At 34.2% G+C, this 15,579-nt stretch overlaps 1 protein-coding gene across 4 annotated transcripts in view; it reads right to left on the minus strand.

The window, feature by feature from the left end:
• TBL1XR1 (TBL1X/Y related 1) overlaps positions 1-15,579 on the minus strand; it is a 156,940-nt gene that overhangs the window by 26,044 nt on the left and 115,317 nt on the right. For 3 of the 4 annotated variants that reach the window (XM_063099121.1, XM_063099131.1, XM_063099141.1), the window contains 5 exons: positions 13,844-13,946; positions 4,341-4,486; positions 1,957-2,179; positions 1,239-1,371; positions 742-883 (listed from right to left, as the gene is read on the minus strand). In XM_063099121.1, coding sequence (XP_062955191.1) covers positions 742-883; positions 1,239-1,371; positions 1,957-2,179; positions 4,341-4,486; positions 13,844-13,901 — 702 coding nt within the window. In that variant the 5' untranslated portion in view covers positions 13,902-13,946. The remainder of the gene's footprint in view (positions 1-741; positions 884-1,238; positions 1,372-1,956; positions 2,180-4,340; positions 4,487-13,843; positions 13,947-15,579) is intronic. The other variant, XM_063099150.1, reaches the window with a different exon arrangement.

The following is a 15,579-nucleotide window of genomic DNA, read 5'->3' on the forward strand; positions in this document are numbered from 1 at the left end:
GTAAGTCAGATTAGTCAAGTTATCCTGAAAAATGTTCAGTCAGACAATTATAAGATTCCTATAGCTGGAATAAACCTTGGAAGTAATCAAGACTCATGGTCCCTAAAAAGCAGTTGGCAATGAAGTTTTATCAGTTCATAGCATAATGAGAACAGTATGTTTTTGCTACATACGTTTCTTTTATCCCCCAACAATAAACTCAGTTATTAAGGATTTAGGATGTTGCCTGTTACTGTACTAAGGATTTTCACCTACTACCTCATTTACACAGTTATCATTTTCATACTTCCACAGAGTGGTTAAGTAACAATATACCAAAGTTATGACACTGAAAAAGGCCAGTATGACATGATATTAAAGAAGGCATCAGCATCTACCTCAAATCCATGTGTAAGCTGGGACAAGACTTCAACAATTTGCCTGTTAAATGCTTACGTAATGCATCATCTAAGTAATTTTAAAAAACCAAACAACAAAAAACACAAAATCCTTGAGTTCTAAATCCAAATTTCATTATGCTGATGAGTAAACCAAAGAGCTGGAAGGTGAACCTTAGTCTGACTACTCTAGAACTAGCCTTTGTTTTTAACACCACATTTGGTGGTGGGGAACTACCAGTCTGTTGTTATGTTAGTGAAATCCAAAAATATCTGAATAGCCAAACCCTGCCATTAGTCTGAGGCCCCAAGAGGTTAAATATATTGGTAACTACATCCATCATGGACAACATATGATACTCACATTCCAATCTAGAGACGTTACATCCTTGTTGCTTGGAACATCTTGCCCTCCTTCTCGTATACAATGTCTAAGTACTAACTGTGTGGAGCCACTGGTGCTATTTTCGCTAAGATTCCATATTCTTGCTGTTGAGTCTCCAGACCTACAAGGAACGCAATGTATATTTTAACATCCAGGACATTCCCAAGTATCCCAGAATCAAAGCAACATATTTAATCCTATTGTTAATAAGGCAAATAAAAAACAGACTACCAGGAATTTCTATTTCCAGTATTTTTCCCATTCTCTATTTTAGGGGCTCTAAGCACGCTTGAAGTAGTAAATTTCATTAAAACTTCTAAAATTACTTCATGAAGAAATAAATATTTACAGAGGGAAAATAACCACAAAAAAGCAACAACAAAAACATGAAAATGTAAGTAACATATTTACAAAATGTGTAACAGCAGAGTAAAATATTTTAAGAAACCATTTTAGTATCACTTTGAAAAACATACCCTGATGCCAGGAGATCACTAACTGGGTTCCAGGCACAGATGAACACTTCAGATTCATGACCCCGTAACACAACGGCCTTATTAGGAGGAATTTCAACATCCCCATCCACTTCCATCATATCAGTATGATTATCTGCATCACGAGAAATAAGTGGAAAATTCCAGTTAGGTAATATTACAACATTCTAGGGGGAAAAAAGAATTCTGAACCAGTAAATACCTTCTTCTATAATATATTGTGTAAGGTTTTTTTTTTTACTATATCAGGTGGGGGAACACTACACAAGGTTAGACTTAAATATGGCTAAAATAATAAAATGGTTTGAATTAAACATAATGTGCACCAACGCTATTCTGAGTTTCTGCCAGTAGGGGTTGCTGATATCATTCATATAGCATTAGAGATGCCTTTATATCTCAAGGTCAGAGCTTTATTGTATTTGTTAATGACTAGTATTACAAATGTTATTTAGAAATCAAATGCAGATGTAAAAATTCATTTAATGGTGGAAGCTAAATATTTTTAAAAGATAGTAAAGTAAATGAAAGTAAAACTAGCTTTTTGAAGCTTTAGAAATAAAAATCTGAACTGTGTGATACAAGTTAGGGGAACAAATTGGTATAAATGAAACAAAGTTATTTCAACTTAGAAGATGAAACATTCCAGTAAAGCAAAATATTTCCTCTGAAAAGGAATTTTTAAAAATTCTTAGCTCACTTGCTATAGTATGTGCTCCATTCTCCTCTCCATTTGCTGTGTTTTCTCCATTTTTCGCAGATCCCTGTTGGTTAGTTGCAGCTGCGGCAGCTGCAGCAGCTGCTGCCTGTTGCTGTGCAAGCTTATCTCTATAAGCTTGTTGTCTTGTTTGTACTACATCAGGCATTACGGCGTCTATCAGGGACAGAGACTCTATTGGTCGACCATCAAATAAGGTACCATCCTGGATTTGGAAAATTGTGAGGGAAGAAAAAGAAAATCAAAGGTAACATTCAACGTTATTTGCATTCATACAAATCAATAGCAGAAATGAAAATGTTCATTCCAAGCAAAACATCTTTACATAATTTTCTGAACTCATGTTAGAAGGAAAGGAGTCAGGAGGGAAAGAACAAGGAAACTACAAGAGGCAACTGAAAATGGCTGTTTAAGTTTTCGTCTTCACTCACTTCATGTTGTTGTTCAATGTTGCACAGATATGGCTGAAATATAAAAATGTCACAGCTAAAACATGGAAGGGATAATAAGATGTAGGCCCAGATGACAAAAGATTTATTAATTAGATTCTGAAACTGTGTTAGTCAAAAGCAACAACATGGAGGAGAGTCCACACAAGGATGAGAGGCTTGGTGCCATATTAAATATTTTTTTTAAAAAAAATACTTTAAAAATAGCTTTGTTGGACTCTAAATTTTCTTTTGATTTGATTGAAATATTAAAGCAGAAACAGATTTCAGATATCATACCATGCAATTTCTCGTTTTACTAATGTTGAGATGCGAGCACAATAAGGTTTAAAGACTTGTTAAAGCTCACAGCTAGTCATCAGCAGCTGGGACCTCCTAACCCAGTGCCATTCAAAGTATGATCCAAGGACCAACAGCACACCATCACCTGTTAGAAATGTAGATTCAAACCTACAGAATCAAAATCTCTGAAGGAAGGCTCAGGAACCAGTGTTCTCACAAACTCTCAGGGTTAAGTCTCACTCGCACTGTTTGAGAAGTACCATCATAACTCACAGGCTAGTGTGATCTTTAATTTTATGGAGTTCCTAAGATTTCCAAAGCTCCACTTACTGGTATTAGGAAGTTCATGATTTAATAAAAGTTTTCCAGTGAACACAAGAAGAGACTCAGACACAGAGCAAGTCAGAAACAGAAATAGTGCAAATTAGCTAGGAACGTGCATATGTGAAGCCTGGTTCACTTAAACTAGTGGACATGTACTGCTGACAATCTAGAGTGGCGTGATGGGATGCTATGAGTTACAAAAACACAGCACATCTTTCTGAACTGTCCATTGTAATGGAATATTTGAGGAGTAGGAGAAAATATTTTTTAACTTATAAGTAAAAATAGTAAAACCAACACAGATACACTGTGGAGTACTATGTTAAATTTACACAAAACTTTTCAGTTAAAGTGAGACTATCTCTGGTCAGAGGCAAAAAAACTTGCTTTTACCCCTTTTGCAATAAAGGATACTTTGGGAGAGAAAGCACTAAAAGACAATGAGGACCCATTTAATTTAGTATTAGTGAATTTTTCAGTCATAGAGATGAGGAAACCTCCCCAAAATGATATCAATTTCAGTGTACTACATAATTACATCAATAATACTGATACAGAAATCATAGATGCTTCATTTAAAAAATATTTGCAAAAGGTAAACATGTTAATCTCTGATACGAAATAAGGAAATAAGCTCCACATCGTGAGTCCTGGCCATACATGAAAATTTTAAGCTAGACCAGGGGTTTGCAAACTTTTTCTGTAAAAGACCAGATAATAAATATCAATTTAAACTCTACAGGCCATAAGGTGTCTGTCACAGCCAATCAATTCTGCCATATGCAGTCATAGACAATACATAAATGAATGAGTGTGGCTATGTTTCAATCAAACTTTATTTACATAAACAGGGAGCAGACAGGATTTGGCTCATGGGCGACAGTACTCTGACAACTGAGCTAAACAAACTACTTATATGTAGGCTTTAGATATGCAACAGCATCAAGAGTTGGCTTCAATTATAAACTGGCTTTCAAAATCAAAGCATATCCAAATAAATTGAGTTTCCAATATTCAGGCCATCAATTCTGGTCTTAGCATTCCACAGCACAGAGCTGTTATGTAAATGAAAATTATCTAATAGTGCTTACTTATAAAAACATATTAAGGGAAATAAACTACAGATAATGGTCTTTACAACTGGGACACAACATGCCCTGACTGTGTGACCTGACTGCTACATTAGAAATAACACCCTTCATTTTTGTTAACCCAGTGAAGCTAAAGTCAGATACTGAATACAAAAATAAGATAGCTGATTTGAGGACATTTTAAGAGTAAGAATTAGTATATGAAATAAGTCTTCCTTACCTCATTAATACTAACTTCTGCCTCTACATACTGCAGACCTTTCTGGATGATAGAAATCAATGCAGCAGGTGGGACGAGGGCACCATTTATATTAGACTGACTGATATGGCTTTCTATACCAAAGGTAAATGCTGAATGAGAAAATCCTGAAGGAAAAAAAAAAAAAAAGAAAGAAAGAAAGAAAGAAAAAAGAAAAAAAAAAGTATGAGAATTTATTTTCCTAGTGGCAGCATGCTAAATGACACAAATGAAAAGATCTCTTTTATAAACTTTCAAAATCACATTTAACCCATCTGAAATCCCAAACTGGTAGCTAAGGTTAAGTATGTTTTTAAACAAAAGAAATACCAAAATCTAAACATGCTAGCCTTTATATATTTTCCTTTTCTCTTACTTAATATACTCTTTAAAATTTCTAGAATGTACTTGATTAAACAGCTTCAAATTTTCTAAAATTTATCAGGGTACATAACTTTGCTCAACAAAAAGCATCAAACTTAAAATTCCTTTGGAAATCATGTGATTCAACTGCTTCACTCAAAATAACTGAGGCCAAGATAGATTAAGTGACATTTAATATTTCTGTGGCATATTTAAATTTCTACATACAACTTGTCAAAACATTTTATAAATTCAATGTTTTCTGCAGCTTTTTCAAACTACTTAGGAAATAAAAGGCAAACTAAAATTAACATAAAAAATGAAAACTGAAATTTAAAAATGAAAAACATTCCAATGCTTAATTCCCATTTTATGTGAGTTACGTGTTTTTAAAAATACTAATTCTTAGTAATAACTCATTTAAATAAAATATTTGGGGAATGAAGAGCTAGCAAATGAAAATTCAGTCTCTAGGTCTCCATCAGCAATTACTTTTAATTTAAAATACTTAAAACAAGAATACTCACATAACAAAAATTTCTTTATGTTGGCCTTGCCTTTAATGAAAGTCTAGTCCAAATTCAAAAGTAAAATTATAGTAAACTGATAGACCCAAGGGTCTATTCTCTTTATCAAAATATCTATCACAGTTTACCATTAAATAGTAATTGCTATAACATATTTTAAATAGTTAGTTCAATTAAATTACACATGTAATATATAATGTTAAGAAACTTTCATACTAAATGTAAATGAATATGGGCTTGTTTTGTGTCTTGGTTAAACTGATTTAATCTATATAATAACTCTCTTGCCTAGCCTGTCTATATTAGATTTTTAGTGTTAGTACATATATTTTTTGCATTTTGTGCTTTCACTCTTAGGCTCCTTGTGGCACTTATATGAACAGTCTATACTAAAATACTGTGGGCTTACAAATAGCATGTAGCTAGGAACATTTTAGTAGGCTAATTGATACAGTATGCCTAAATTAATTTTCCTCATGGCACCCTCCTTCCCTCTTTAGAACGCCTAACCATTCCATATCTCTCCACAGTGGGAGAGGTAAGAAGTGAACAGATGATACGTTTAAGACCTTGATTTTAACCTCCTGATTTCCCCCACAGGCAAGATCATAATTAAACACATTAACAGTTTTCAGTTTAAACTGAGCTCACACAGAGATGGCAAAGAAAGATACCTTTTTTTTTTTTTTTAAAGCACCATTTTAAACTGTCCCTATCAGGAAACCCACAAATACTTCAATATAAGTAGATTCCAGATTGCCAGAGTGAAAAACTGAGAATAAAGACTGGGGATGAAGGGGGAAAAATGATAAGAGACACAGCAGTGAAATCCATAAGGAGTGAGGTTGTAGATTCATGTTTTCAATTACATACCCCTCCCTAAATAAATTCTGCAGCAAATCATAAACATGAAAAAAAAGTCAAACAGCCAAGTGGCTTAAAGATTTCTGAAGACTTCAAGAGAAAAGTGTTGTAGGTTACATAAGACTTATAAATCATACAAAGTCCATGATTTCTGTACTCTCTATTCATGGGTGCAATTTAAATAGTCAAAATTGTTACATTTAGGTCCTATCTAATTAGCTTACAGAGTTTAGCATTAAACAACAACATATCCAAGAATATCCCAAGAGCTGCAGATGCAACAGTGCCAATTTCTAATTATATATATTATTATATACCCTGAATCTATTCTGTCAGACCAGTAGAGAAGCTATCACAGGTGCTTACATGCATCTGAAGTTACTGCAGATGTGCTTAGAATGTTCTCAAATAGCAATGAAAACAATCCTGAAGTAGTCATTAGCATTGTTTTGGCACTTCTTATTAATGTTTACCCTAAAGAAGTTCCACAGTTAAACACTCTGCTCAAATAAATGCTGAATTCAACTACAATTTCTTCTTTATTTCTAGCCATAGCATTACATGGCAGCTTAAAATCATTATGGTCAAAACTTTTTTTTTTTCTTCCCCTAAAACTTTTTTTCTTAGAAACTTCTGACTTCATTTCATTACACATGAAAGTCACAGTCATACTAACTCCTATCTTCTACCTTGGCCCCTGGCACTCAACCATTCACCAAATCCTATCATACTACCTCCAAATTCTACCACTCTACCTTCTCTATACTCTGTCATCACCTTTCCTTTTCTGCTAGAACCTGAATTTAGCTCCCGTCATTCTTTATATGGACTACTATTGCTGTAAGTTCCTTTCTCAGTTCAGTACACATGCCACACTATAGCTGGAATACTTGAAAAAAAAAAATCGTATCACTTCTTGAGTACTTTCAATGCTTCCCTTGGCCTTCATAATAAAGGCCAAACTCCTAAACATCGCACATAGTTATTTTTGTACTCTGGTCCTACCTATCTCTCCAGCCTCATCTCCCCAATTCCATACACCCCACCTTGTTCCCACTGCACATTAAATTCAAGTGATAGCAAATCACCTGTTAACATCTTGAATATGCTATGCTATATCATGCCCCTGAGCCTCATGTGTTCCTATGCTCATTTCCCCTATCTGAATGGAGGTGAAGTCGTCTTTTACTACCACTACTGAGAGGTTAATCAGTCTCTCCTGTGCTGATCCTATAAATTTGTATATATGGCACATAGCACACTGAATGGTTATCACCTGTGTATCTATGGGTGTGTGTCTGACTACTAAACTGGGCTGCTTGAGAAAAGGATTTATGTCCAGTAAGTCTTTAATTCTGGGAAACTAGCACATTCCCTGACTTAACAAGAACTCAATAAACATTTGTTAAATTAGAATACAATTCTACTATAATGTATCTTGACACATCAGAAAATCCATGACTACAGAAAAAGCATATGACTTAAGTCTTCCTTGAAAAACAATCTAAAATTTGACCCAGGTTTATACCAGAAAATATTCCTATTTATCTGTATATATATATCTGCAGGAAATACTTTTTCAGAGACAGCTCTTTATTTACATAGTAAGAGGCACAAGGCATCACTTAAATCTGTGAAATGTTGAAATCCAGCACAATTGCCTAAAAGAGCATCCCTTCTTCCCAGGGGTAGGAGCAAATCAAGTACTCTAAACATTCCCAGATTTAATTAAGATTTAGGAGACAGAATAGGATTTAGAAAAAAACAAGGCTGAAAACCATGAACTTCAGTATTGGTAATTCAGTAATAGAGATGAATAGTGGCAGGGGTGTGGGGATGTGTGTGTGTGTGTGTTTTTACACGAGATCACAAAACAACCATTTTTAATTTATTGCTTGTTTCAGTGAGTGCTTTCCTTTGGGATGTTAGGGATTCTATTCTCAAAGGGGAGTTAGTTCTCTAAAGCCTCCCAACTCTACTTTGCAAACAGAGAATACAGGAATAAGAAAATGGGCCTTGAACACCATGGTTATTGCACAGGGTGTCTGGACAAGAAAAACTGATGAAAACGGCAAAGCCTGACTATGATCACAACTCAGCCTAGTCTGAAAAGGAAATCTGATTTACCCAAGGTCCCATTTTAAGCTTCAGGTGAGAAACACCCAGAAAATTATATTATTGTTTTCATAATCACACACTCCCTTGCTTCCAAACCTATTTCCAATTCTGCCCTACAGATCTAGATTTCAGAAAAGGTAAAAAGCAGGGGGGGAAATGTTATAGGGAACTTTGTTTGTTAAAGGGTTAGACCCAGCACTTACACACTAGCTATACAATTTTGTGACCTAATTTTGCCCTTAAAAATAAATATAACTATGAGCATTTTATACAAATTATATTTTCTGAAATAATTTTAATAGCATGATAACATTCAGCCAATAAATATATTCATCCAATAAATTATTCATACTGGGTATTTGGACTATTCCAATGTTCACTATTTAAAAAGAATCTTACCTCAAATATCTATATGTATATGCTTTTTGCCATCTATAATTTTTTTTCTCCTTAGGACGGATTCCCTCAAAAGTTGAAGGGACATGACATGAGCATTTTAAATGAAGTTTTCATGATTGCCAAAGTGCCTTCCCCCCAAATTGTGCAAATTTATAATGCCACCATCAATTTATATATATTTCCTTATACCCTTGCTTACTAGCTATTCCTAAAAAACAAAAAAACAAAAATACTACTAATTAAGATTAAACAAGTTCTCTGGCAACTATTAAAGGATTTTTGTCCTTTAACAAGTGTCAGGAGAAATAGGAATTTCCTTTGTCAGCGATAAATGGTCATTTAGTTTATAAAGACAGGAGAAAAGACTGATTTGGAATTATTAATAGTACTGTAATTACCAGCATCATAACAAGTGCTTGCTGTTTATTGTTAATTAGTAATGTGTACAATAACCATATCTCAAATCAAGTTTATTCCATATTTTATTTCATTATAAATACAAAGCAAAAGTATTTACTTGCACTTCTGTAGCCGGTCATCTACTCAAAAATTAAAAGGAAGGTTGAAGGTGTTCATACCAGGTTCTGAGCTCTCTTCCCTCCAGTTCTTCATGGCTATGGGCACATTACTGTGTGTGTGTGTGTTTGTATATATATATACACACATATATTTTTGATGTGTAATCTTAAAAACAGATACAATATTGGAAGTAATAAGCACCATCTCAGAAAAACTGGTGTGGTACAAGACCTATATCCAGGGAGATGTGATATCTCTTTGATAAGGTAAGAAAAGAAAACGGTGGGGAGAAATAGTGGAGGGAGGTGGGGTGCAGAAGAGACAAGATGATTCAAGATGAACCAAACACTTTAAGCCTACATATATCATCACTTTCTCATGAATGGAGCCTATATAAAAGATGAACCTCGGTTCTAAAATCATAAGGACTTTTCAGAATCATAATCCAGAAAATAACTCATCTTAACAATAAGGATATTTTTTCTTGCAATTTCCAGTTAGCCTTTCAATCATAAGTGCCACTGTTTCACAGTTTCCAACAGCCAAGTACATCATAAATAGAGAAGTTATGGAGCTCTTTAACATGCAATAGATGACAAATCTAGTACCAAGGATTCTCCCCAAACTAAATACACAATTTAAGCAAAATAATTTACATCTTATACAAAGTAACAAGAAAAACAGGTGCCAGAAAGTTCACAAATAATAACCAGGAGTAATTTCTTCAGAATAAAAATAAAATAAAACTGAGTAACTACAGGAGTCAAGAGTGATTTGAAGGGTAGCAGAGAGGGGGTGGGGGAATTAAAAAGGTCCAAACCAGCTTAGCTCTTCTAAAATTAACACTGTATCAGGTTCTGTTATATACAACTTAGTCTGTACTACTAAGTACTTATCTGCATATGGTTGCTAGATGAGTTATTAGCGCAATCAAATTAATACCCTTGGGGAAATGCTAATTAAAGTGAGCATACTGAATCAAGTCAATCGTTACTCACAATATCACATGTCAAATACACTCAATTTTCAAATCATCTCAAAAGAGAAAAATAATTTTATTCCCTAGGAAACCTTTGTTGAATATGAAAGTCTGGTTTATAAAAGTGCAGAATAGGGAGGACCAAAGAAATTTGCTTAGGGTGAACTTTCTAGAGATAAATTGAGAAAAATAAAAAGAAACAACACTTAATAAAAACCCTACAACAGATATATTTTCTCTTAACTAGTTTTGATGAGTTGGGGGATAGCTTATTTGAAACAGGGAAGTCCATTAAACATTTGAGGCTGAAATTCCTAATGTATTCCTTTTTCAAAAACAAGCAACAAATTTGCAAATGATGATAATGAATTTCTGAGAAGTTATGTGATTTGGGGGATAGAGAGGGACTTTTACCAGATAATATCATCTAATACTGACAACAGTATTAAATATTTAACACTAACAATTTACTTGATTTTATTCCCTCTGCAGACGGATACCATAGTCTAGTCAACATCAAACACTGCAGAGAACAAATGTCCAAAGTTCTTACTAAAAAACGTTATTTCTAAACCACATATTTAAACAAAACTTTTATCAGATATTTTTGGACTTTCTGACTAAGAGCCTTTAGATAATGAGACAGGCAAGGAGAAATTTTTATCTTTCTTTTTGATATTCTTCACAAACCAGTCCTTTGAATGAATGTCCTTGCAGAGGTCCTTTCCTTGTCATGATCGCTCCTCTCTGCGTATCTCCTAATCCAATTTAGCACACTTTTATAGGGAAAGCAGAATTATGATTCTTCTATCTTGCTTTAACTCTTTCAAGAGAAATAATTATTACCTAAAAGTAATTTTTTCCTTTGTAAGTTATGGTGATATATACGCTAAATCCCCAAAACAACAGGAGAAGGAATACCGAACTAGATGATTCCAAATGAGAATCTACTGCAGAAATGACCATATTTATATGAAATTGGAGATCAAAACTGAGGAAGAGCTTTTGGAATATGTGGCAAGACCACAGACCTAAAGCCACTATGGGCCATTTTAATGGGTGAGATTCTGGGGTCTATGTGAATACTGTCCTGAGTTTATAGAACCATAAAACTCTCTCCCATCTCCTATTTCTGGAAGTAATTTCAAGTGAACGTCTCATGGTATCCTCTATGACATGAACATGCCTCATCATTCCTGTTAAATCTTGCCCACAAATACAAATACACCACTTTTAATGGCAGCATCTCTTTAGGAAATATTCTCACATCCGAAATCTCAGTATATGTATATTTCAAGCTTTCTACTTCACCCTGAGTAGTTACTAATTATAAGTTTGCTTTCAAAATATTATGAACATGCACATACCTACTGTCAACTTTCTTGTCAAGTTCTAACTGGCCTACAACTAATATAGACCAGTGGCTTTCAAACTTTAGTGGGCCTCAGAATCATCTGGGGCATTTGTAAAACACAGATTCCAGGGCCCCACTTAGCTTTCTCTAAGTGATTCTGATGTAGGTGGTGAGAGGCTCAAACTTTAGAACTCTGATATAGGCAGTTCTTACATAAATGGCAAGTTGTATTCCTAGAAAAACTGCCATAGGTCAAAATGTCATCAGTTGAGTCTTATTTTCCGCTATAAGTCATAATGTAATAGTAAGTTACAATTTTACCAAGGGACTGGTGTTCACATTTTTAGATATGTGACTTTACAGTGTTCTGGTGATGAAGTACAATGTTAAGTAGAAAACTTTCTAAAGACTACACAAAGCACAATTAAGAATGCAGTAAGTAAACAACTATCAAATGTGACAATTTTATATGACAAAGTTTTTGCTGTATTTTTATTACAACATAAAATACCTTAAAACCTGGAATTTAAAAGGGTTTTCTCTGAAAACACAAGCAACTTTAAGGAAACTTTTGATAGTTCTTAACCACTGAGCACTCTTTCAGAAATTAATCCAGGATATTATTTTACTGCCTCTTTTTACTTGCTATATTCTCTTGTAACAACATATCAATATGTGGACTTCTGTTTGGTAACAGGAGAAATCTGAGTGCTCATTAACATCTCTAACCTCATCCTGCCCTATTTCACCTCAGCATAGGCTGTACCACAGGAGACTGCTGAGCTACTCAACTGCTTCTGACCTCCAAAAATTTCATATGCTTCAACCTAAATAGTTGCCTTCACAATACTCCAATATGCATTTATAATATATTTCCCATCTATTGATCTTTCACAAAGTTTTTTTGCTTGTTTCCAAAAGCCTCAAATTTCTGTCTTAAAAGATGATTAGATACAAAAGCAGAAAGCACAAAGTTTCTTCTGACCCAATAAATTTTTTTCCATTTTGGCCAGAAATACTATAAGACAACTTCAACATGTTTACAATGTTACACGTTTAATAATCACTAGGACTCTACTTTTTCCACAATCATTTTATCTTATCCAAAACACTCTCTGGAATGTCCTCTTTTGGCTCTTCTTTCAATATTAATTTACCAGTTTAAACAAAGAAAACAAAACTAGATCTATTAATTTCAAAGCTCCATCAGTTATTCTCCATTGGTCGGATATTTTAGTTTCTTCTTTTTCCCTTCCTGACCTTGTTGAACATCATTTTCTCATCTGTTCCATGTCAGAGAGGAGCAGTTATGGTGCTTGGGAATAGAAAATCCCCGCCCAAGAGAGAGGTTCAGACTGTAGTACAACTGGGAACATCTTGGCAAGCAATGGGATCTAAGATCTAAGGCCATGTTGTAATTCCTGTAACAGGAAGGACAACTAGCTAAACCCTGTAAGAATGATTCGAGTCACAAACCCATAAATGGAGGGCTTATGTCCTACAAGCTTGGGTCTCTATTCTATTCTGTCCTCCCTCACATGCGACTATCAAAATTATTTTATACCACACCTCATCTTACCACTAAAACATTACAGTAATGTTAAGGTATTATTTCTAAAATTCAATCTCTAGACCATGACATTTTCAACCACCACAATTCCATCTCAAGTTAACAACTTGCACTCACCATTGCAATTATCTTTTTCACTATCCTATGCCCCAGCCATACCCAACAGTTTTTCCTCTTCTACCTTTACATTTTTGCTTAATCCATCCACATTTTTCCTTGTAGTACTTGTTTTATGACCATACCTCTTAATCTATCTAAAAAACTTGATTACTGATTTTTTTTTATATTAATTACAAATGACTTTCAGTGATTTATAATCACCCTCAATACATTAATGAGAATGCAGGTCAAGGATACACTTAATTCAAATAATACTTATGAAAGCACTCTAAAAAATACTGTTAATTTAGCTTTTGAAATGCTAACTGCAACTAGAACCAAAAACATTTAACTGAAGATTCTGGATATACATTATTAAACCGATGGTATCTGAGAGTTTTTATATTCCTACTAAACATGTGCAACAATCTCTCACTTCATAACAGATTATAAAAATGGAACAGAGAAAGCCAAACTCTTAGTTACAAATATTTGCCTAAGATGATGCCAACATATTTGAAAGAGTCAGAGAGTTAAACCATGCAGTAAAACATAGCTTTAAAATGGCAGTCCAGACACTAAGGAAACAGACAAAGTTCAACAGTTTGGACTGATACAAATTTCAAATGCATAAAAGTTCTTTTGAGAATATTAAAATAATTTGAGGCCTATTTACTTTATAAAAGTACTCACCTGACTCTTGCAAGTATCTATATACCAAGAAGTTGACCTCATCACTGCTTATACTCATCTTTATTCCCACTTAAACCATGAGGTCACAACACAGGATATAACCCTAAAAATAAAACAAAGTTAATTATTTTCTCAGTAAAATATTTTTAAACAAAACGTAAACAATGTTGTAAAAACCATTTTATTTTATTAAATGATGTAAAATGAAGGTCTTATAATTGCCTCATAATAAACCCTAACAAAGTTACTTCCAACAGTTAGTAAAATGATTACACTACCAAAACATGGCTGGTGCTATTTTTCTACAAGGTAACTAACACATTGACAAAAATTAACCAAAATTGACAAAAGGACTTCAGCATCATATTTTAATGATTACATCAAATAGCATGAAAAGGTGTTGCCTTTTTCTCCTTAACTGTTAAAAAAAAAAAAAAAAAAAGGTAATTTTAAAAATCAAGAATATTAGTAATTTAGGAAAAGACTGATTTTAGACCATTGGGTGGGGAAGAATCACAAGTCATCTACTCTGGTTTTGTCTACCTAATTTGGCAGGATTTGAAGTCTATTCTCTCAACACCTACCCCAGCAATGTTCAAATCTCAAAAAGCTCTAGGTATGTATACAATAGAGAGGCTGGAATACAGTTCCCAAATCACAAATGATATTCCCTTTCTGGACATACTTAAACCTTGAACACAGAGGAGAAAAAAAGAAAACTGAGATTATGACTTAAGTATATATAATTACTTATCCATTCTCACATCACAGAAATGATTTAAAGAAGAGGTCAGTGACAGTAAATATTTTAGGCTTTGCCAGCCACGCAGTCTGTCACAACTCTTCAACTATGCCATGTGGTGAAAAAGCAGCAACACAAAATACATAAACAAATGAGTGTGACTGTGTTTTAATAAAACTTTATTTATGAAAACTGAAATTTGAATTTCATGATGTTGTGTCATAAAATTATTATTTTTTCCCCAAGCACTTAAAAATGTAAAAACTTTCTTTGCTTGTGGTCCTTATAAAAGAATGGTAGGCTAAATCTGGACTACAGACTGTAGTTCGCTGATCCCTGTTTAAAAAGGATATGTTGACATCTGTTCAATATAAAGGGTTATCTAATATTGGGGACCTATGTTGATTGTCCTGTACATCATGGATCTCTTTATAATGCAGAGTTAACAGTGTATTTAAAAATCCCAAATTAACAAGCATTTGAGTAGGTTGCTTTGTGACAGGAACAGCTATTGCACTATATTCTGGGAAAAGCGGTGACTAAATGCCTGTCAAACTTATATCTCAGAATGGAAGACAAATAAGGAGGTAATAACAATTTTCCAAAAAACACAGACAGAAAAAAACTCTAACCAAATGTATTGGTCTAGGAATCCATCTCAGAGGAAGTATCACTGGTATTCAGGCTGAAGGCAGGCAGCAAGGGTTTGAGAATATAAATACTTGGGGGTGGCAGGCAAGGAATGGCAGCCTCCCAGGGAGCAGGAACAGTCAGTGGAAGGGCTGGGTGAGGAGAGAAGCAAGATATGCAGTAAGGCTTGAAATACAGCAAAAACCACATTCTGGGGGACCTTGAAGGCTGCACTGTGAGAAAATCAATTCACTGAGCAATTTTAGGCAGAGTAGGGGGAAGACCAGATTTACATTTTAAAAAGATCATCCTGGTTCTGATATGAACAGACTGGAAGGAAACTGGACTTAGAATAAGGGAGGCA

Source organism: Cynocephalus volans, chromosome 1 (genome assembly GCF_027409185.1).
Source record: "Cynocephalus volans isolate mCynVol1 chromosome 1, mCynVol1.pri, whole genome shotgun sequence".
Taxonomy (NCBI): Eukaryota; Metazoa; Chordata; class Mammalia; order Dermoptera; family Cynocephalidae; genus Cynocephalus; species Cynocephalus volans.